At 37.8% G+C, this 22382-nt stretch overlaps 1 protein-coding gene across 1 annotated transcript in view; it reads right to left on the bottom strand.

Annotated features, from left to right (window-relative positions):
* The window catches only part of ush2a (Usher syndrome 2A (autosomal recessive, mild)), a 328621-nt gene that overhangs the window by 182546 nt on the left and 123693 nt on the right, over window positions 1-22382 (bottom strand). Inside the window, 3 exon segments of the mRNA XM_055171788.2 lie at window positions 7406-7565; window positions 16218-16379; window positions 19264-19377. Of these exon segments, the coding sequence (XP_055027763.2) occupies window positions 7406-7565; window positions 16218-16379; window positions 19264-19377 (436 nt within the window).

Raw genomic sequence — 22382 nt, 5'->3', positions numbered from 1 at the left:
ACTGAGCTATACAGAAACACATTTATCTGCAAATGATGCTTGGTTTAATATTTTGTTATCTAATGAAATGACAATTGTACAATTTAGAACATAAATTATAGTAAGATACCATTTATTATACTATTTATTTAATATTTGGAGAGATTGCATTTTTGGGCAAACAGATAGTTCCGGTTTGTAGTTTTTGCTCAAGTTTAATTGCTCATTCCTGGTTTAAACTCTTTTTAATTTTTGTTATAGCAGAATCGAGTGAAATAAAATGAAAGATGAATAAATAAGCTTTCTATTGATGTATGTTTTTTAGGATAGGACAATATGTGGCCGAAATAATGCTATTTGACTACGGCATCTGGAATCTGAGGGTGCAAACAAATTCAAATATTAAGAAAATCGCCATTAAAGTTGTCCAAATGAAGTCCTTAGCAATTGCATCTACTCTCGAAAATAAAATTAATACATTTACGGTAGGAAATGTATAAAATATCTTCATGAAACATGAGCTTTACATAAAGCCGATAAATCGGTTGACGATGCTTGCTATCTTTCTCAATTAAAAATACGGTAAAATGCCACTACATTCAAAGGCCAGAGGGCGCTCTCGTGCAGAAACTCAATATGTGCCGCAGAAAAAAAAAACATTAACACACGCATCTTCAGGAAATGGCTTAAGCATATATTTATATTGCTGTTCTTTTCAAGTATTTTCATGATAATAAAGAATAAGTATAATGATTGAGGAGTGATGTTATAAACGACTCAAACAAACAGTGATTTCAGATTGATAAGGACTTCCTACTGATCAAAAGCCGACGTACACGAAAAAGCTGTGCGTAATATCGGCCGTGCGATTCAGAATCGTGTTTAGACAGGTGTTTATTAGCATTTATCGTCCCATCCCTAAATAACATCCTATGGCATAAAATAAAATCGATAATTTTGACAATGTATTTTTGGCTTTTGCTACAAATACACCCCTGGCTGCTACTTAAAGGTGCAATGTGTAACTTTTTGAATGATCTCTTGACAGAAATGCAATATGACATACATAACTATATTATTAGTGGTGTATAAAAACCTTACATAATTAACGTTTATGTTTTAATTACCTTATAATGAGTTTTTATCTACATACACCGAGGGTCCCCTTACATGGAAGTCGCCATTTTGTACCGCCATGTTTCTACAGAAGCCCTTAACGGACAAACTATGTTTTTCCTGTGGCGGCTGCTGTACCTTTTCTATGCGTCTCAAAAGTGACGCATGGACTGAGCCGTTGGTTGCAATTTGCAACATCACCACTAGATGCCACTAAAATTTACACACTGCACCTTTAAGACAAATTCTCTTGGTTGTTTTAATAAAGAAATAGGACAGCAACCTCCTGTGTGATGAGAAGAATCATTTAGCGTCTATGTACAATGAGTTTGACCTAATGTTTCTTCGACCCTCTTAGTTTCCTTAATTTAGTACAAAGCTCACAGGGGCCTTTGGGTCTACATGGAGCAAACACGCACGCACCGCAGGTGACCTTATTCATTATTGTGATTAATTTAGTTTAGGCATCAATTAAATTGCATTTTAAATGACAAACGACAACGGCCATTAGGCATTTCATTGCATAATAGATAAGCAGTTGATTATATCATTTATAGCATGCCGTTTTCATTTATTATAATATACTTGAACAAATATTTTTCTAGTATGTTTTCAGGTTGTCATACTAGATTTTATAGTGGTTTGCAACGTCTGTGAATATTGTACTGACAATAAATATTTTTCGCTTTTTATTCTATGTGCAAACATATATTAATTAAACTTTATATAATGTGTACAAAATATATCATTATTTACAGTCATCAATGAAAGGTGTTAGGTGTTTTGTTCTCATACATTGCATACTTCCATAGAGCTTGTTTCTGCTGATATTGGCTTTGTGCATATCCTGCGTTCCGGGGTCTCGCAACCTCTCTCACAGGCAAATCGCAACACAACAAAAGAATATTGAACACATATGATCCTTCGCCCTCTCCTATTACGATTCTGCTAACAAGGCAATACCTTTCAAAGGCACTGTATCTACAATTAGACCCTGAGAGAAAAGAGAGCGAAAGCGAGGGAGATATCATCTGTAATGTCAAATTACAACGCTGCCTTTCTCTCACAATCCCCCAACACCCCCCCCCCCCCGTTCGTCGCAGATTCTCTTCCTATTCAAATTGAAATATCCAATGGAAATAAAGCAATAACCATTTTCTCCTCTTGGCGGATGAAGACAATAAATAAGGTGAGTTTCCCTCGAGACGCTGCCGTCAGGAGAGGGAGATACATAATGAAGTTATGAAAATCGGTGATGAGACAAATTGGGTCATATACATCTTTTTAATAAATGACTTACAGGGATCAAAACCTCTCCGGTGCCATTAATACAGAAGTAGAGGGAGAATAAAAGAGCAAGCTTTTCTTCCTTCAATACCTGAAATGAGGATTATTGAATGAAAGCTGTTTGGCATGGTTGCTACATTGCTGAAGACAAGAGATAGTGTATTTACTGTGTAGCAACCCATCGCGGTTGGGTCAAGTAATACAATCCCTACTTTGGATAGCAGTGGACTGCTGTTGGGTTTTGCCTTGGTATAAGTCAGTATTTTGCCAAATTGTTGTCTGTAAGGCTCTAGAAATGAATTACTTTTGATACAATAGACATAATTACAATTATCTGTGGCTTAATTGCTAAAGGATTGCATTGGCACCACAAATGTCGAATCCCATACTGATAAAATGTATACCTTAAAGTTGTACCAAAGTCTTTGCCTTCTGCATAAATGTAAATTTATTTTGCAGCAACAATGACGAAAGTCATTTAAAAAGTTTAAGTTTGCAAAAAAGCATTTTACAACTGTATTTACATTTGGTGTTTAATTGTGATTCATTCACAAGTGTCCATCCACACAAACATATTTAAGCAGTTTGGTTCCAAAACACAATAAATCCATTTTGACTAATTTGGGTAAAAATGTGTTTTCTATACCAAGAAAGTGACAAGATGAAAACCAATATTTTCTGTTACAAACTTTCACATATAATCTTTAGGTTATAAAAACATAAAAAATGCAAATCCATAATTTGATTTTCAAAGATTTATTCTAAAAACTGATTTTTTTTCCGTAAAATGTTTTTTTTCAAAATGCTATAAATCTATTGAATCAACATATAAATGTGCATTCATCTTTGCCATGTTATATTCATTTAGTTGACTAGTGCTATACACTGATTAAAAATAGAAACATTAATGGCATTAACCAAAACACTTTGTCATTGCTGCTATCATCCTTGGGACGTCATCCCTGAACATTTTTGACAGCTATCAGCTGTAAAATATTTTGGTCCTGATCGATTTTCATTGATTTCGAGTAAAATAATGGAAAGTTTTTCATAAGATACCCTGGAGTCAATGTGTTAGCATGACAGAAGCTTGATGCTGATGTATCAGAATAAGCAACAGCCGTCATTTTTTTTCGCCCGAGAGCCTCTCACGTAAATTATTAGATTTTGAAGGCTTACGTTTCTTCCCCGCCACAGAAAACCACCACAGGTTTATCAATGCCATCAAAATTATTATTTTGTTTTTGTTTGTTAGTTGATCCCGAACTAAGATTCCGTGTGTATTCAAAGCACAGCCATTATTGTTTACAATGCGTGGAATGGTGCACTGTGATTGGCTAAGCGGATTTATTGCATTCTGCAGAGAAAGAGGACTGCCGTTTGTCACATTTTGGAAAAAAGGGAGAAAAGATGACAGAATAACACAACGGATATCGTTTTTTGCGTAAATTTAAGAATTTACTTTTTAATACTGACCTGACACAATACTGATTTTGGTGGTAACTAATTGTTTATAAAAATGGCATTTATCGCGTTTTGGAACCAAACTCTTTTTTACATATGTTACTTAATACATATCCTATACTCTAAAATGCAGCGTTATTTAACCCAAAATGCTGGGTTGTTTAAACCCATTGTGGGTTAAATATAAAAATTTTGTGGGTTAATTTCAACACAGCTGCTCATCCCTTTTTGACCCAACGTTGGGTTGAAAATATCCCAGCAATTGTTTTGTGTATGATTTCTTATTCAAGCCACAGGCATCAAAACTTTTATATGTGGGTTGGACAAGACCTCACTTGTCTGTTCACTTGTCAGAGCACCGTCAGTCAAATCCATTCCACCTGAGGAAAGCCCTAATAAATTAAACTCTGTTTCGCGTTTCAGATACAGCCTTGACTTCCATACTGCTGCTTCCCCAAATCCATTCAACTTGCTTCATCCATATAGACGGTTTCATGGGACGCACGTGCGGTGACATGATTATGCATCTGGTCAGAACTTTAGTTCCAGTTTCTGTTTGTTTAATGGTCTAACTAGTTGCTAAACTGAACCCTTGAACAAATACCTCATCAAAATTAACAAATGTTTTGGTTTCCTAGGTAATCTACGTGTTGTTTATATTGCTTGTTATATAAATAAACTACTTTAAAAGGACTTTGTTGTTATTTTTAGCGGAGTTTACCGGAAGTTACATGTTTTCCACGAAAGCTGCTTGTTTATGTTGTTACTGCTGAAACCGTCTATAGACCGTTTCATCAGGCGCATGTGCGGTGACGCGATAAGCGTCTGGTCCGAACTTTACTTCTGGTTCTGTTTGTTTAATGGTCTGACTAGTTGCTGAAACTTAAAGCGTAACTAAACCCTAAACCAACTTTTTTTAGTTAATGATCTGTAAGAATGGGGCTTTATTAGTGCTGTTCATTGATTTTAGTAAGTTTTTCGACATTTGGATATAAAGTGTTTCAATACTACAATATATGGTGTAAAAACGTCTGAGTGCTGCCCTCTTCAGGTTGAACGGTGGCTACTGCAGTTGAATTATCCTATTGGATGTTGGGTCCAAAAAATGACTCATGACATAAGCAGGTTCAAGCTCACAACGCCCTTGTAATGATCTCACCACATACTTAGTTCGTCCCCTCTATCTCCTTGGGATCTGCCCACTTTTCTTGCATTTTTCAAATATTGCCAGTGGGTGGAGTCAGGCTCTGACCAGGGGTTTAGTTACGCTTTAACTCTTAAACAAATACCTCGTCGAAAATAACAAATGTTTTGGGTTCCTATGTAATCTACGTGTTGTTTATTTTGCTTGTTATATAAAAAAACTACTTTAAAAGGACTTTGTTGTTATTTATTCTAAGCTGAGTTTACCCGAAGTTACGTGATGACCACGAAAGCCGCTTGTTTATGTTGTTACTGCTGAAACCATCTATAAATAAAACTCCATTTTGCATTTTAACTATTTTCACTACATTTTCACTACGCCTCTGCGACACGGCAACGTAAACAAAACTTTTTGTCTATTAAAGCAATTGTTTAATTAAATATTAAAATACAATATTTCTTTCTGCTGGGGACCCAGACACATTGTTTTTGCCTCTCACGCCTATGATTCCAGCCCAAACTTTTTTAAATTGTAATTTTATAGTTTTTAGCAAAAACTACTTTGTAAAATAACATTAGTGCACAAACACCCTCTTGGTTAAGTTTCTATGACTTTGGTATCCACATTCACTTTTTGTATCCATGTAGTACTGTTAGAAAAGTGATCACTAAAGCGGTACCCCTTCAAAAAGTACACATTTGAACCTACAGAGGTCATATTGGGACCTCAGAGGTACATATTGGAACCAAAGGTAAAAAATATCTGTACTTATAGTAAATGGCACATACTGTATAAGAGGTACTGCCCCAGTGACAGCTTGCGATCATTTTTCTGACAGTGTGGAAGGACTGCATAGACGGTTTCATCGGATGCGTGTACGCGTATTGTCGGCAGTACGTGCCTAACTGAAGTTAACTTCCGGTCTGTATTTATTCATCAACCTTGCTAGTGAATAAACTGATCTCTGAAACAAATACCTTGTTGAAAATAAAATGTTTTGGTTTGCTATAAAGTTTAGGGGAGACGACAAGCATGAATTACAACTGTGCGGAGAGGTTTGGCAGCCTGGTAAGAATTTAAGGACCTGTAGCTAACATTGTATACATTAATTTTACAGAATAACATTAGTTTAGTGTAAGGATTGATACGTATTAAATACGACATATAAACAAAGGTAATTAACGTGTCATTATAGACTACTGTAAAATGACTTGTTATTGATTTTATGTGGAAGTCTACCGGAAGTTGCATTTGGTCCACAAAAGTTTGTTTATGTTGTTGCTGCTGAGCGTCTATAGGTGACATCTCCAATATGTATTCTCCTCAGCTCTCTCCACCTGTGATCTTTTAGTAAAGTGATGACATTTTTCTTCAAATGGGAGATGCGTCCAAGCGCTCCTGGCCTGAATTTGAAGAGTACATAAGTTCGGTTCCCTGTCGCCCCCGCAAGCTCTCTTAAAGTTCTCGCTCTCGCCCGGTGTGGTGCCCTCTCCACATAGTTCTTAAGTAATGGTGACGGGGCAGCTGAAGATGAACCTCTAAAGGCTTTCACACAGATTACTATAGGCCCGTAGCAGAGACATCCGTGCAGACTTCCCTTCTCTCTTTATTTTCCAAGTCAAGAGGCATTCAACGCAAGGGTCAAACACTGGGAAAATTTTAGCATGTTAAACAGGCTAGAAGAAGGTCGCAGTCTAACGTTTCACATTCAGTTCAATGAGACGGTCCGGCGCGGGTGCATGAGTTAAGCATTAGCCCCTAAATCAAGACCTGCAGCATCGCTCTATTCCTTTGGTTTCTCAACTGCAGCCAGAGGACACGCAAAGACAATAAGGACAAACAGTCAATGGCGTGACTGGCGGATGGGACGTACTTTATGATTATATGGAAAACACTCAGTTGATTAATGCACCCGTGCGGTGGACAGAGACGCCTTCTCAAATTTGACATACGGGTTGGTCAGATAAATCGCAGCAGTGTGGGATTTTCTGGTGGGCACCTTTCTGATTTTGAACAGAGGTTAGACGCTGCGTCTTCGGAGGGCTCGGGTTTGACACGCGAAACTCGGTTTTAGCATAATGGTGAAGAATAACTAGACTCGAGATGTTTTTTGTCCTTTTAGGGAGAGCAGATGTCCGTCACCTCATTAGTGTATCGCTCTGATAAAACATTGTTAATATTAAAGGTGAGGACGACCACCTTCACTGCTACTGACGTCTTGTTAGTGTGTTTGTGTAAAAGTGAGCGCTCAAGGACAAGACCTACAGTAGTAAAAGTATAATGCATCTTAATATTTCTATTTAAACTCCAATAAATCTAAATTTCAAAGATTCAAAACATTACTGAATTAAGTAAAAACATTATTCGAGTGGCGGACTACTTAATTTTGGTTTAAGAATGTTTATTAATACTTACTGTATGTGTATACTGTGGGCATCCAGTACGGTCAGGACGGGCGGCTCTACATGTGTAGGGGGCAGCTGACTTGTAAACAGGGTGATCTGGGTACTGTTGGTGCAGCCCGCCTCAGTGCAGACACTTAACAGCAACTTATGAGGAGTGAACACACCGACGCCTAAAAAACAAAGAGCAAAAGGTGCCAATATGAGTCCAAACACTTTTTGTAATAAGGAAATACAGGTTGCTATTGCCATCATACTTAAGCCCTTTTCACACAGAGATTACGGAAAATAAACAGAAAATGCATCTGGGATTTGTCTATAAAGATCCCGTGACATATTGTTTCCCACAGCATCTGAAGTTTGCTAATTATCCGTGATTTCTCTGCATTTTAGTTCATGACAAGATCAGACCGTGTGATGCGCTGTTCTATCATGCTGGTAAATGATTATAGCTTCAGCGCCGAAAGTTACGAGCTCCCTGATCTCTGCTACAGTCCAGTTTGCAGACTTTTCTTGACAAAGAGCAGAACCGTAACTTCTGGTTGTGATGACACGCGCATCCTCACTATGGCACGCCCCTTACTGTGTGTTCACACCAGACGTGGAAGAGGCGGCAAGCGCGAGTGATTTACATGTTAAGTCGATGCAAAGACGGGAATATGCAACCTGCGCGCGGTAAGTGCGAATGGCTCGGCGCGGTAAGTGCAAATGGTGCTGCGCGATTGGTGCGCAACGCATCATCCGCGCCGTACTATCCGCGCACTCCGCACCAAGTGCGAATTAAGCATTGCCGCGGGAAACGCGTAAGTTGAAAAATCTGAACTTTGGCGGATATTCGCGCTGCATTAACCAATCAGGAGCTTACTTTTGTAGTTACGTTATTACAGGAAGCTAGCAGAATCGTAGAAGCCCCTGGATGAAGCAAATCTCTGCGTGAATGTCTCGAATGACTAGAATATCATGCGCGAACGAGCAGAGTCGCAGAACCCCCTCCCATGACGCGAATTTCCGCGTGAATGTTTCCAATGACTAGAATTTCACGTGCGGCTTTCACGCGCAAATGAGCTGGGTCGCAGAAGCCCCTTCCATGACGCGAAATTCCGCGTGAATGTCTCGAATGACTAGAATTTCACGTACGGCTTTCACGCGCAAATGAGCAGAGTCGCAGAAGCCCCTTCCATGACGCAAAATTCCGCGTGAATGTCTCGAATGACTAGAATTTCACGTGCGGCTTTCACACGCAAATGAGCGGAGTCGCAGAAGCCCCTCCCGTGACGCGAATTTCCGCGTGAATGTCTCGAATGACTAGAATTTCACGTGCGGCTTTCACACGCGAATGAAGCGAGTAAACTCAAAATGTTCAAGCGTCCATCTATGCGCAAATAGCACGTTTTTGCCACCTCTACCTCGTCTGGTGTGAATGCATTGTTACAGCATTGTTTCTGCGTCTTGTTCTATGTATGTTACGGCATTGTTACTAGGTCCACTTTACGGGAGTGATCCCAAAACATTTACGGGACACGTTTGCTTTCACATCAAAAGCCTCTCTGCCAATTTTACGGAAATTTTCTGGGACCAAAGTGTTGTGTGAATGGGGTTGGAAAGTCCTCAAAAACTTTGTAAACTGACCTGTTATTGTAAATGCATTATGGGTTCGACTCAAAGGAAACATAAATGTATTCATTTTGCATAAATGTTTATATATTTTTCCTGATATACAGGAGATTTAGGGGTGGTTTCCCGGACAGGGATAAGACTAGTCCTAGATAAAAATAAATGTAAGAGCTGTTCAAACTGAAAACAACTTGCACTGACACATCTTAAAATACATATGTGCCCTTTGTTTTGCCCCAAAATGCACACCAGTAATGTTTTTAGTAAGGCATGTTTGTTAAAACTAGTTATATTACATAATTAAAACTAAGGCCTAGTCCTGGCTTAAACTAATACCTGTCCAGGAAACCACCCCTAAAAGCATTAAAGATCGATTTCAATTTTACTCAGTCAATCTAAAGATATCAAGGTTATATTTTTACAGAATGATCTTTACATTGTGTAAGATGACTTTACGTACATTAGAAATCATTCAATCACAAAAAAGCCTAAACTTTATATCAAAACTACAGATATCAACAACCTTAGCTGATTCTAGCCTGAACTGTAAGCTTTGCACTGTTTTTACACATTTTCCTTCTTTTATTCATTTGTTGTGATGTTTAGCCACCTCCTGGCTCTCTCCTTTTCTGTGACCTCAAAGGACACACGCTTGCAACATGCATGCTGACTGCACACCTCTGCTTTGTACCAGTATACAGAAGTCTCGAAGGCTGGCTGAGAGCAACATGTTTCAAAGACTTCTCTTGATGGGACAGAGGCACTCTCTTTGAAGCAGAGGAAAGCAGTTTACCGTTAAGAAATGAGAAATAAACAGGTGAAAGGTTTCAAAATCACGGTTAAAGGAACACGCCCACATTTTGGGAATTTAGCTTATTCACCGTATCCCCCAGAGTTAGATAAGTCCATACATACCTCTCTCATCTCCGTGCGTGCTGTAACTCTGTCTGACGCAGCCCCCGCTAGCTTAGCTTAGCACAAAGACTGGAAATGCATGGCTCCAGCTAGTATACTGCTCCCAATAAGTGACAAAATAACGCGATCATTTTCCTATTTATGTGTTGTGATTTGTATAGTCAAACCGTTTACAAATAACAAGGTGATATAAGACACAGCGATCTTTTAACAGTATACATACTGAGAACTATATTCTCTGAAGACGAAGCACTGCCGCATGGGCGGAGTGATTTGCACAACTCTGACCGAACTCTCTGCTCCTCACCAGGGGCTTCTCGTGTGCTGCGAGCAGATCACTCCGCCCATGCGGCAGTGCTTCGTCTTCAGAGAATATAGTTCTCAGTATGTATACTGTTAAAAGATCGCTGTGTCTCATATCACCTTGTTATTTGTACACGGTTTGACTATACAAATCACAACACATAAATAGGAAAATGATCGCGTTATTTTGTCACTTATTGGGAGCAGTATACTAGCTGGAGCCATGCATTTCCAGTCTTTGTGCTAAGCTAAGCTAGCGGGGGCTGCGTCAGACAGAGTTACAGCACGCACGGAGATGAGAGAGGTATGTATGGACTTATCTAACTCTGGGGGATACGGTGAATAAGCTAAATTCCCAAAATGTGGGCGTGTTCCTTTAAGTGGGTAACCAAGCTAAGATATCCTAAAAGAAACTGTGATAACTGGTGTGTGTGCGTCACAGGTAAAGAGAAGCTGATGGCAACCACAACAATCTAGCACTCCATAGGATCTTATCACATTAGGCCTCTGCCTTAACAACAACCCACAATAAATAAGGGATACCCTATTGAGCAGTCTGAAAATAACATCCTGGCGCTCAGTGAGTCTTATGAGAAATGCCCCTCAAGAGCCCCTTAAGTGCATTTTTGAGGTCTTCAAACTTTTTTCAAACTATATTTGAAATCACCTAAACAAACAGGCCCCTACCCATATAGAATCTGAACCTTCTTTTAACTCTTTCCCCGCCATTGACGAGATATCTCGTCAATCAAGAGAAAACGCTTCCCCGCCAATGACGAGTATTTCCGTCTTTCCGCAATACCGCTATTATCCACTAGGTGGCAACTTTTTAAACCCGGAAGTATTGCCCTATGGCAAGCTGCTGCATGTCCGTGTCTGTTTTAAAGATCGCTCTGAATGGGATCTCTATGAAAAGTCTGCTTTTTATCTCTGCTTTTTGTTCAAAATGTGGTGTTTTTGCAGAAACGTACCCATATTCAAAAGCTGATTACAAAAGAACTACTGAAGGTAGGATGAAACGTTTTTTTTTTGTTTGAAAGCAGAGGGTCTGTTCTTTCATTTGGTATATTGTATGTTTATATATTTGAAGAAGAACATTTTCTGGAAGGCATTAAACTTTTGTGAAAATCATGAAGAACGCTGGCGCTGGCTGGCAACTTTTTTAAAAAACGCTGGCGGTGAAAGAGTTAATAGACCTGCCCCACATATACGCAATCCAAGCAACGATGTCGGTAAGTAGACACGCCCCTTACTGCTTACAAGTGTGTTTTGGTAGTCGACCCGACTCCCTTTTCCAAAGTGTTTTTCACAAAATCATGCACCCCGCCTTTAACTTACTTTTTCCACACACACAAAAAAACGTATCCTATATTCAAACATTACTTGGAGGACCCCCAGTAATTCCACCACAGTCCCCAAGGGTGCCCGGACCCCCTGTTAAAGACCCATGCTCTAGACTGTATTGCAATACATATTTAGTTAGGTATATCCGTAGGCATTCAGAAGAAAGAAACTAGGGATTGCCTAAATCTGTAAACGGAGATCCTTGTGCTAACCCTTTGGGGGTACGACTCTCAAATGTGCTTTTATCCTCCAATCCAAGTGTGGACTAAAGCACTTTAAACTTTGACTTCAATGTGATCTTTGTATGTGTGGGCTTGCAGGGGAGCAACGGTGATCAGGTAAGGTAGCGTGAGAACTGATCAACATTGGTTAGGTGCTGTTATAAAATGATATCCGGAGATATGGACGCCCCAATGATTACTCTCAGACAAGCTATAATTTTTAATCTGACGGTGCAGCGAGGCCCTGTGTTCTCACTGATTTGTTATCATTATAAGACCACAATAGATTTTTACTTAAAAAAGGGTAAACCTTTGGTTTTGATAGCCATTTTTGTCTTTTTTATTTTTTATGCTATTTTTGTAAGACATAGGGATAAAATAAATGTTAACACATTATAAGAATTACTGTTATAATTATCTATACTTTATGTATTCAAACATGTCACCTAGTCATATAGAAGCATACAGTAGGCAAAATCTACATCATTTAACATGTAGTCTTCATGTCTCTGTCAAGCCCATCAGCTTCATGATATATGAAGGGTCAATATATTCCAGCCTACTAGTATCCCACCTCAGGTCATTGAATTTTACAATATAGTGTACAAATCTTTTATAATAATAAATACTAGTAACTGGAAATAATAACTCCTCTAGCTCAGTGACCGAGCATCGTGTTAGCAGCGCAAAATGTTGTGGGTTTGATCCCAGGGTCCCCACATACTGATAAAATGTATACATGTAATGCACTGTAAGTCTCTTTGGATAAAAGCATCTGTCAAATGCATACAAATGTTAATTAACACAGTTTTCAATTATAATAAGAACAATAGCTATTATATAAGAAATATGTACATTTATGCTGCTCAAAGGGTTTGTTCAGTGCTTAAGATTTCCCTTCAATACAGCAGTGTAAAAATGTGTGTGTGTGTGCGCGAGTAGGAGAGCGCTGACATTCTGAATGATTCATCTCAGAGAAAATATACCTGTCCTGAGTGTAAATTGGTCTTTTGGGGGCTTCATATCATTAAGGCATGCCTCTCACCCCGGGTCAAACGGAGGCTGGAGCATTGAGCCTCTTAATAAAACATCTCGCAGCGTTTCGTGCGTTACAGCCAAGAGCAGCGACTGCCGCTGCTGGCAAAAAGAGCACACGGGGATTAAACAAAACAAATAAACAAACAAACAATGGCTGGATGTTGGCCACGACTCCACCGGTGAGACAAAATACAGTAATATAAGTGATGCTCTGGAGCCAAGCATCTGCTCCACCTATTCACTGCAGGATTAGATTAAAGCAAGAGAAACACATACAGCCCGATTCCCCAGTTCATTTCACCATGATGTGTGTGTGTGTGTGTGTTTATTAAAGACAACCAATTAAATCCACAATTCTCTTTGACTTGTAATCATAACTGGAGTTTTTATATATACATCACCAGCATTTATTCACCATTCATGACAGCTTTTGAACCTGTATATTGTGTGAACAGATAGGTGACCCTTGACCACAAAACCAGCCAGAATAGTCATTATATTAAATTGAGGGTTTATATATAATCCGAAAGTTGAAAAAATCATTCCATGTAAGCTTTCCATTAATGTATGGTTTGTTTGGATAAGACAATATTTGGCAGAGATACAACTATTTAAAAATCTGGAATCTGAGGGTGCAAAAAAATCTAGATATTAAGAAAATCAAAACATTTATTACTAATTATACCACGGGTATGTTGAATACTGTATTCTGATTGGTTGAGAAATATTCCGTGGGTATTCATTATTTTTTGACAACCGCACACCTTACTTGTCAAATGTCTTAAAAATACGCACCAGAGCAATATTTTTGGTAACCGTGGTATAAGAGGAATAATTGACTCCGGTCCTTTGAATTATTAGAAAATAATGCACAGCTTTGCGTCGTGCCGCATTACCAGCTTGGGTGTGCATTATTTTCTTATAATTCAATGGCCCGTCGTCAATTAATCCTTACATATAATTTTTTTTTATATATTTATGGTAGGAAAAATATATGTCACATAACACACACCGTTTCTGCCAATTTAATGTTAATCTTGGTTACCTATAGAGTAGTTTTTCATCCTTCATATGTTCAAAGAGTCTTTCGTGTTGTCAACTTTATAAAAGACAGAACAGCCTTTCCGTTATTATTTCATGTTCGAAAAAGTTTGGGCCAGAAATACTCCATCACAAACTCTGTTTTTTTGACACTTTGCATTTGTTTAGCATGAAGACTACAACTTCTAAACTGTGTCAAATACTGTTGAACCGCCCCTTTAACTTTCCCCGCCATTGACGGGTTATCTCGTCAATTAAGAAAAAAACATTTGCATAAAATGTGTTCCTGATGAGGTTTTATGTTAATCTGTAACACTGTGATTATCCACTAGATGAAGAATTTATAAAAATCTGAAGCAAAAAAATAATGTATTAATTTTAAAGTCTGTGTATGTTTTGATAATCATTCTGAATCTGATCCGTTTCTTCAGCTTTTTGCTAAAAAAATATTTTTTAAGAAAAATACCCATATTTAGAAGTTTATGGCAGAGAAAAAAATATAAGATGAAAGTTTTTCCCCCGTTTTGTTTGTTTATTGCTTGTTTGAAAGCAGAGGGTCTGTTCTTTCATTTGATATATTTGTATTCCTGGAAGAAAAAATTCCTGGAAGGCATTTTGAGAAACTTTTGTGAAAATCACAAAAAATGCTTGTCGGCAACTTTTAAAAAAATGGCTGGTGGGGAATGAGTTATTATCCTAATCATTTATGGAATAAAAATCTATAATTTTGACCCATACTATGTTAGCTATTGCTACATATATACCTGTGTGACTTATGACGTTTTGTGGTCCAGGGTCACACACAATACTGTAACAAAATTAAGGTAGTATTCTTTAAGGTCAAGGCAGCTTCATTTCAGCCAACTACCAGCTTTCTTCAGCTGAGCGCTTTGGTTGCTGTGATACTTCTGCTTTATTTGTCAGTTGTTGTCCAATGTGCCATTTGGTTGTTGTGATGTTTGTCCCGCCCCTCCTCCACTGTGATTGGACAGCCTTGTGAGAACTGACATGGATGAGCTGAGCTTTTCACCCAAAGTTGAATATTTTTAAACGCTGAGTGCCGAAAAAAAGCTCAGCTCATCAAATTAAAACAATTAAAAACATACGCACCCTAAGTGTAGTGGATTTATGATCCTACATGTACAGTATGTCATTTTACAGTATGACCCTGCTTAAAAGGCAATTTCCACTAACCAAAACATTTTAAATTGGTGCTGACAGAACCAACAGGCCGGTGTCATCAAAGTACAGCGAGAGCAGTACTTTGATGTTTGCACAGTCCTACCGTAATGTTGTCACTCCTAGGCGTACGTCTGGCGTCAGGGGGGAAACATTTACCTCGATGAAGGAAAGTCAGTAGGTACGTTTACATGCAACCAAATAATCCATTTGTAATCATATTGATGGCTCGATTGTATTGAAAAGCCTTCATGTAAACACCTTAATCAATACGATTGAGGACGATCGGATGCATATTTGGATCGTATTGAAGGGGGTGGTGTACTCCGATCTGTGGTCCGATCTGCAGGGGAAAAGTACGCATGTAAACGCGTGAATCGTCTCACCAGGCTGTGTTTATTCAGCTATCCAGTCCTGAGCTTCAATGAAACTTCACGAGACCGGCAAGACGCTTCACAGGCGGGAGATACGCGGCGTGATTGACAGTATTAACACCAAATGGATATACGTGAAAATCAGATGACATGATTTCACAACTTTTCATTGGCCATTTAGATATGTGAAGCATACTGTATACGGAAATGAACCTGGACATTCAATCCGTTGAAAAATCTCAAAATCGGCAAAATGGACATACGTGGTTTTCATCGGACAGCGACGATATGTAAAAGTTACTACACCATAAGTGTTCACTAAGAGCATGTGCCAAGCAAAAGGCCAGCTTCTGTCTGATTCCTGTATAATAATTCAAAGTATTGAGGCTTGTATTATCAAGCACATTTTGTTGTGACAGAGAGCTGCACTTTTCATCTTTACATTATGACAGTTTACCGACGTTCAAAGAAAGATCCCCAGGGCAGGTGTGGGTTGCTTTTTTCTCTTTCAAGTGCAAATCAGACTCTTACTTTTGTTTCCTTTCTCTTTCTTGCATGTAATGTGTAAACATAGAAACAGTGGAGCACCAGAAATACTAGATCAGGGGTGACCAACCTCGGTCCTGGAAGGTTGGAGCTAAACTCTGCAGGACACTGGCCCTCCAGGACCCAGTTTGGGCACCCCTGTACTAGATGAATAGAAGTTAGTGAAAGCTTATGTGATAAATGAAAATCACAGATAGTCTATAGTAATTGAAGCAATGCACAATGTAGCTCTTGCATAAGTGTTGCTTACCTGTGATATTGAAGCCAGTGTTGTTGCCCTGGTACACAAGAGCGTTGTCTTTGTAAAGGATGTATTGCGTGATGATGCCGTTGGGTTTAGGTGGAGGTACCCAGTATACATACAGAGAGTTGGGGTACGAGACAGCAGCAGGTGGAAAAACCTCCTCAGGAGCTATTAAAATAAATTACAAAAAAATCTAATTTATATTAGTATTCTCACTAGTGGACAGGAGTGCACAGGATATTCAGAGCTGGCTTTTACTGTAACAGACTACATATAGTCTACTACAAAGTTATTTTTTAATGAATATAATTTAGATGAAAGACATTCTGAACATGAATAAGATGCCTCTGTATGTGATGTGGTAAAAAAATCTCTCATAGAGGATCAATACAGTAATTTGGATTTGTAATCAAGTTCACATCAGATTGATTTTTGCACTTGACAACGACTCTTAATGTCATACTATCCTTTAAACAAGGCTATTCAGCCCAACTTAGATTAATGAACCGACTGAATATGGCATCCATATTTTTCAACCTCTGGACTCGAATGATATATCAGCCAAAACTAAGCTCATTTTGTTTGGGAATGGCTTTATTTCTGTATGACCAGTGTACACAGTATTTGATACAGATTTTTTATGAAGATGAACAACTTTAAATTTGCCGACTAACAAAGCAATTCTGTATCCTGTTCAGTGTTGGGTGTAACTAGTTACTAAGTAATTAGTTACTGTAATTAAATTACTTTTCCCTTGAAAATGTAAATTAAGGGATTACTCTTATTTTTCTTGTAATCTAATTACAGTTACTTCTGATGTAACTAAATACTGTGTATGGACTCTAAAACTATTATGTTAACTGTAATACAAAGGTGGATTTAACATAGTTTAAGTTTAAAATTCTCACAATTAACTGGTTGATTATTAGCATTAATATTAATGAGATGCTGGCTGTTTTTTAACACTTAGCAAATATCTGATTCTGCAAAACCTTATTCTACATCCTTAACCCTCCCCATTTCTACCAATACTTAAAATTAACAACTTCTTTAGTATTAATAAGCAGTAGTTGGAGTATATATGGAGACAAAAGTTAATAGTTAGTTAATAGAGATGATTGGACCCTAAAGTGGGACCAGAATAATTGATGTACTTTTATATATTATTTTTTCGAGCCATTTCAAGCCTATCCTTGTATCATGTACTAAATAGGATTTAGAAAGTAATTAGTAATAAGTAATTAAATACTTTTTGGAGAGAGTAATTTGTAAAGTAATCTAATTACAAGATTAAAGATGTAATTAGTAACTAGTAATTAATTACTTTTTTTGAGTAACTTACCCAACACTGATCCTGTTTAACTCTTTCAAAACTAAAAAAGCAAAATGCTTTCGCTAACATGAACTTACAATGAGCTAAATGGTGTTCAGCATTTATTCATTTTTGTCAATGTTAGTTAATGCCAGTACAATTGTTCATGTTAACAGTCATAACTTTTGATTTTAAAAATGTATTAGTAAATGCTAAAATTATCATTAAAGGATTAGTCCATTTTCTTAAATAAAATCCAGATAATTTACTTACCACCATGTCATCCAAAATGTTGATGTCTTTCTTTATTCAATCGAGAAGAAATTATGTTTTTTGTGGAAAACATTTCATGATTTTTCTCATTTAATGGACTGTAAAGGACCCCAACACTTCACAGTTTTAATGCAGTTTAAAATTGCAGTTCCAGTGATATAAATGATCTAAATGATCCCAAACGAGGCATAATGGTTTTATCTAGCAAACAATTGTCATTTTTGGCATTACACAATTACGTGAGGTTGCGCTGGCTCATCAAACAGCCGGAAGAAGAAGAAAATTTGTGGTTTAAAAGTGCATATTTTTTATTTTTCTTGCCAAAAATGACAATCGTTTCGCTAGATAAGACCCTTATGCCTCGTTTGAGATCATTTAGAGTCCTTTGAAACTGCAATTTTACACTGCATTAAAACTGTTAAGTGTTGGGGTCCATTAAAGTCCATTGAAATGAGAAAAATCCTGGAATGTTTTTCTCAAACTACAGTAGTGCTACAATGTGTTAACAAACACATTTAGAAAAGCTTTTGGGTTAACTAACGAATCAAAACAGCATGTCTAATGAGACTGATTTGGTTTAATGAGGATAAAAAAAGAAGAGGGTGGATTTTTTTCATTGTAGGGTGGTTATGTTCATACACTGCCAATGCACATTTACTGTATGTCCAGACATAATTTTTATTATTATTTTTAGCAAAACTGGAAAAAAACATAAACAAACATTTTTATATGTAAAGTTGTTGAGTAGATCAACACTGAATCAGGCAATGAAAATAACCGATGCTGAAGTTAATCTTCCTTCTGTTTCATGTAAGAAAATGTCGCTCGATCAACAGACACTGAATTTTTCCCTCTGACTGAGGAAGACTGTTCTTTATCTCGCCTGTGCGGTCAGATAGATGTGAGGCCAATAAAGAATGAGCGCCGGACGTGCTGAAAGAAAAATTATGTTTTCCGCAGCGCCCCGCAAAGCAGAGCCTCGCCGAATTGGACGAGAGCGGTGCAAATGGGCCACTTGATTCTCGATTTCATAGTTTCAACGCCACAATCAATTCTTTTTAGCCCAAACTGTCTTTAGATTTACTTCTCCGGTTGAGTGAAATGAAGAGGCTTTCATTAATCTTTCAGATTCCTTGCATTAAGACGAGTCTCTCGCACGAACAATGTAATGGCAATTAAAAAGCCCATTAATCTGCATTACATCTATTAAAGATGCATGTCATTAAAGGGTAGAGAGTTCATTTTCCCCCATTCTCAAAATCGCTCTCTTTTTCCGAAACGGAAATACGGACGAGGCGGGAAATAAAAAAATAAATAAAACCAAGCAATTACAGCCTGGCACTGCACTTTGTCATCAAATTAGTTCGGAGTTTTCAAGCAAATGGCTCGGCTTTATTCGAGCTCCTCTCGTCGGTTTTATTATTCATCAAAGAAATGTGGGAGTCGGGACCTTCTAAATGGTTTTACCCTCTTGTGGAGTGCTGAAGCTGGTGGCGATCGGGCTCTCCCCACAGCCGGCGTGAGTGCACGCAGTCAGGGTAATACTGTAGCTGCTAAAAGGAGCCAAGCCACTTAAAGTGCCTGCAAAAGAAGAGGGCAGAAAATAGTGCGAGATCAAGAGGCAAATGTCATTCTATTCACTTCAATATTTCAAACGGAGGGCCTCCCCAGCTCGGCTTCCTAATGCAATGGCTTTTCAAACACGGCATAATATAACCATCACTTCTGATAATAGGTCTGGATTAAAACGAGTCTTTATTATCAAACAGTAATATCTCCAATTAATCAGAGAGATGGAAAGTGATGCGGGACGTCGCTATTCAGGATATGGGACACTAATGACGTTGTTTAATGGATAAAGTGGCCGGTGCTATTTTAAAGAGGATGTCGGCAGGCCTGCTGTGATCGATATGATTCTGATTTCAACATTTTCCAAAACAAGCCCTAATGGGCTTGGCGTTGGTGCTCAATAAGGACTAAGGAGAATACAGAAAATAATAGCGGAGAAACTAACAAAAATTTGCTCAGCCTCAAATGATTTGGTCACACTTTGATTCGTCTTCAACTAACTATTAACTACAACTTCTGCCTCAGTAAATTCCTAATTACTACTTTATAAGGTAGTTGTTAAGTTTTGGTATAGGATTAGGGGATGTAAAATAAGGTCATGCAGAATAAGACAGTAATATGTACTGTATTAGTACACTGTAAAAAAGATTTGTTGGTTAAACTTAAAAAAGTAAGTTACCTGGTTGCCTTAAACTTTTGAGTTAGTCCAACTTTAAAATATTAGTTAAAAAATTGTGCATCAGTTTAACTTTAAAATATTAGTTAAAAAATTTATAAATTATCGGCCCCATTAGCCCCATGGTTAGTGCGCCGACATATAGCACCAGTGTGTTCACGGTGGTCCGAGTTCGATTCCCGTCTCTAAGGTCCTTTGCCGATCCCGCTCCACCCAACACTCTCCTGTCTACACTCCACTATACTGTCTAAATAAAAGTCAAAAAGCCTAAAAAAATTTTTTTTAAAGTGCAAACATTTTTTATTAATTTTATATTATTGATTTATTTATTAATTTATTATATTGAATTATCTCACAATTTTAACCAACCAGGTAACTTACTTTTTTAAGTTGAACCAACTTTTTTAAAGTGTACTAATAAACAGCCAAAATCCTATTAACTCTTTCCCCGCCATTGACAAGTTATCTCGTCAATCTGCAATACCGCTATTATCTTAACTTAACTGATTTTTTTGTTTGAAAGCAGAGGGTCTGTTCTTTTACTTCATATATTGTATGTTTATATATTTAAAAAGGAGCATTTTCTGGAAGGCATTAAATTTTTGTGAAAATCATGAAAAATGCTGGCGGCGAAAGAGTTAACATGCATGATAACAATCAACAAGTAAATAGTGGGAATTGGACCCTAAACTAAAAAGTGCTACCAATCATTTTAAATCCATTTATCGTCTGTGAAAAACAATAGGAGAAATATTTTTCAAGTTTTCGAAAGTCTTATAAGTTCTGTGTGAAAGGTGAGTAAATGATAAAACCTTCCCTATCTGTGTGAATTATTACAAAAAAGCCAACTTTTTCAATACTTATCACTCTTTATTTAATTTTTCATCTCTATTTAAACTCATTGTATGCTACTGCTGCAAACTTTTCCTACTTGCATACTTGTCATTAATAAAGCTGTGTCAAGAATGAAAAAAATCCCCAGCTTTTAAGCTGAAAAAAGGCAGCTTTTAGATTAATTTGGTGTAAAATCATGATGTATTTTTACAAATCTATCATCCCAAATAAAGGCGGGATCTCTTAATAGAGTGGATCTTTGGCCAGCATCCACCGTGTCTTCGCATCAGACAGATCTCTGTCAGCGCTGGAAAGAAAACACTTCAGCCGAGCCATAATTGGCCAGGTAAGTGTAACTTTTTTTTTGACAGACGTCTTTTAATTCAATTAAGAGTTTGACCCAGTCTCCTCTCGTTACCCACTCATTTGCTTTCTCGGTTTTTATCTGCCTGCGTAATTCTGCTTTTGTGTCACGGCTATCATAAATTAGCGCGGCCCGGGCTTGCGCACGTTGAAGCTTGCCAAGATCGAGGCAGAAAAGAGTCTTCTCGTTTCCATTTGCCCAGAGACAGAGTCTATTGGTGGTGATTGGTCATCTGGGAACGTAATCGTTGTTTCAAGATCCTCATTTGTTCATTGAAGCAATTTCAAGTATCTAAGCAGATTCCCAGTCTGTAAACTTGCAATGTCACATTGACACGCAACGCAGTCTTAAAAACTTGACCAATAACTGTCAGGAGCGTTTGTCCCGAGGATACTGAGTCACTGCCGCGTCTTTCTATTTGGAAAAGTGATTTTTGAAGTACATTTTAGCGAAGATTTTAATACCTTTAAAGAATAAAAACTCTAAAGATTTATTTAGCCTCATGATGCTCCAAACCTGTTTGACTTTCTTCTGCAGAGCACGAGAGGAGAATTTTGACAATGTTTAATTTCATTTAAGACAAGTAAATGGGGACTGAGGCTGTCAGTCTTGCCTCCTCAAAACTCAAATTATGTCCTTTAAGTCCGATCTCTTTTCAAGTCACAGATAACAATTATTTTTAGGCAATTTTATATGGTCAAATAACGGTCCCTAGCTTTTACTGGGGCAGTACCTTTAAAAAGTGCCTAATAAGTACCACTTAGGTACATGTATATGAAGAGTTTGGTTCCAAAACGCCAAAATCAGCATTGTATCTGGTCATTATTAAAAAGTCAATTCTTTATTTTACACAAAATCCGATATCGGCCGTGATATTCCGACATCTTTTAACAAATCATAGTAATGGGGGCACTTTGAATACACACAGAATCCTAGTTTTCCTCATCTACTTTGTACATCATGATCAACAAACAAACAAAAACAAAATACTAATTTTGATAGCATTGATAAACCTGTGGTGGTTTTCTGTGGAATAGAAGAAACGTAAGCCACCAAAATCGAAAAATTTACGTGAGAGCCACACGGGCGAAGGAAATATGCCGGCTGTTGCTTGTTCTCACACGACAGCATCAAGCTTCTGTC

The sequence above is a fragment of the Misgurnus anguillicaudatus genome, chromosome 7, assembly GCF_027580225.2.
Source record: "Misgurnus anguillicaudatus chromosome 7, ASM2758022v2, whole genome shotgun sequence".
Taxonomy (NCBI): Eukaryota; Metazoa; Chordata; class Actinopteri; order Cypriniformes; family Cobitidae; genus Misgurnus; species Misgurnus anguillicaudatus.
This window is presented reverse-complemented; position numbering and strand designations above follow the sequence as displayed.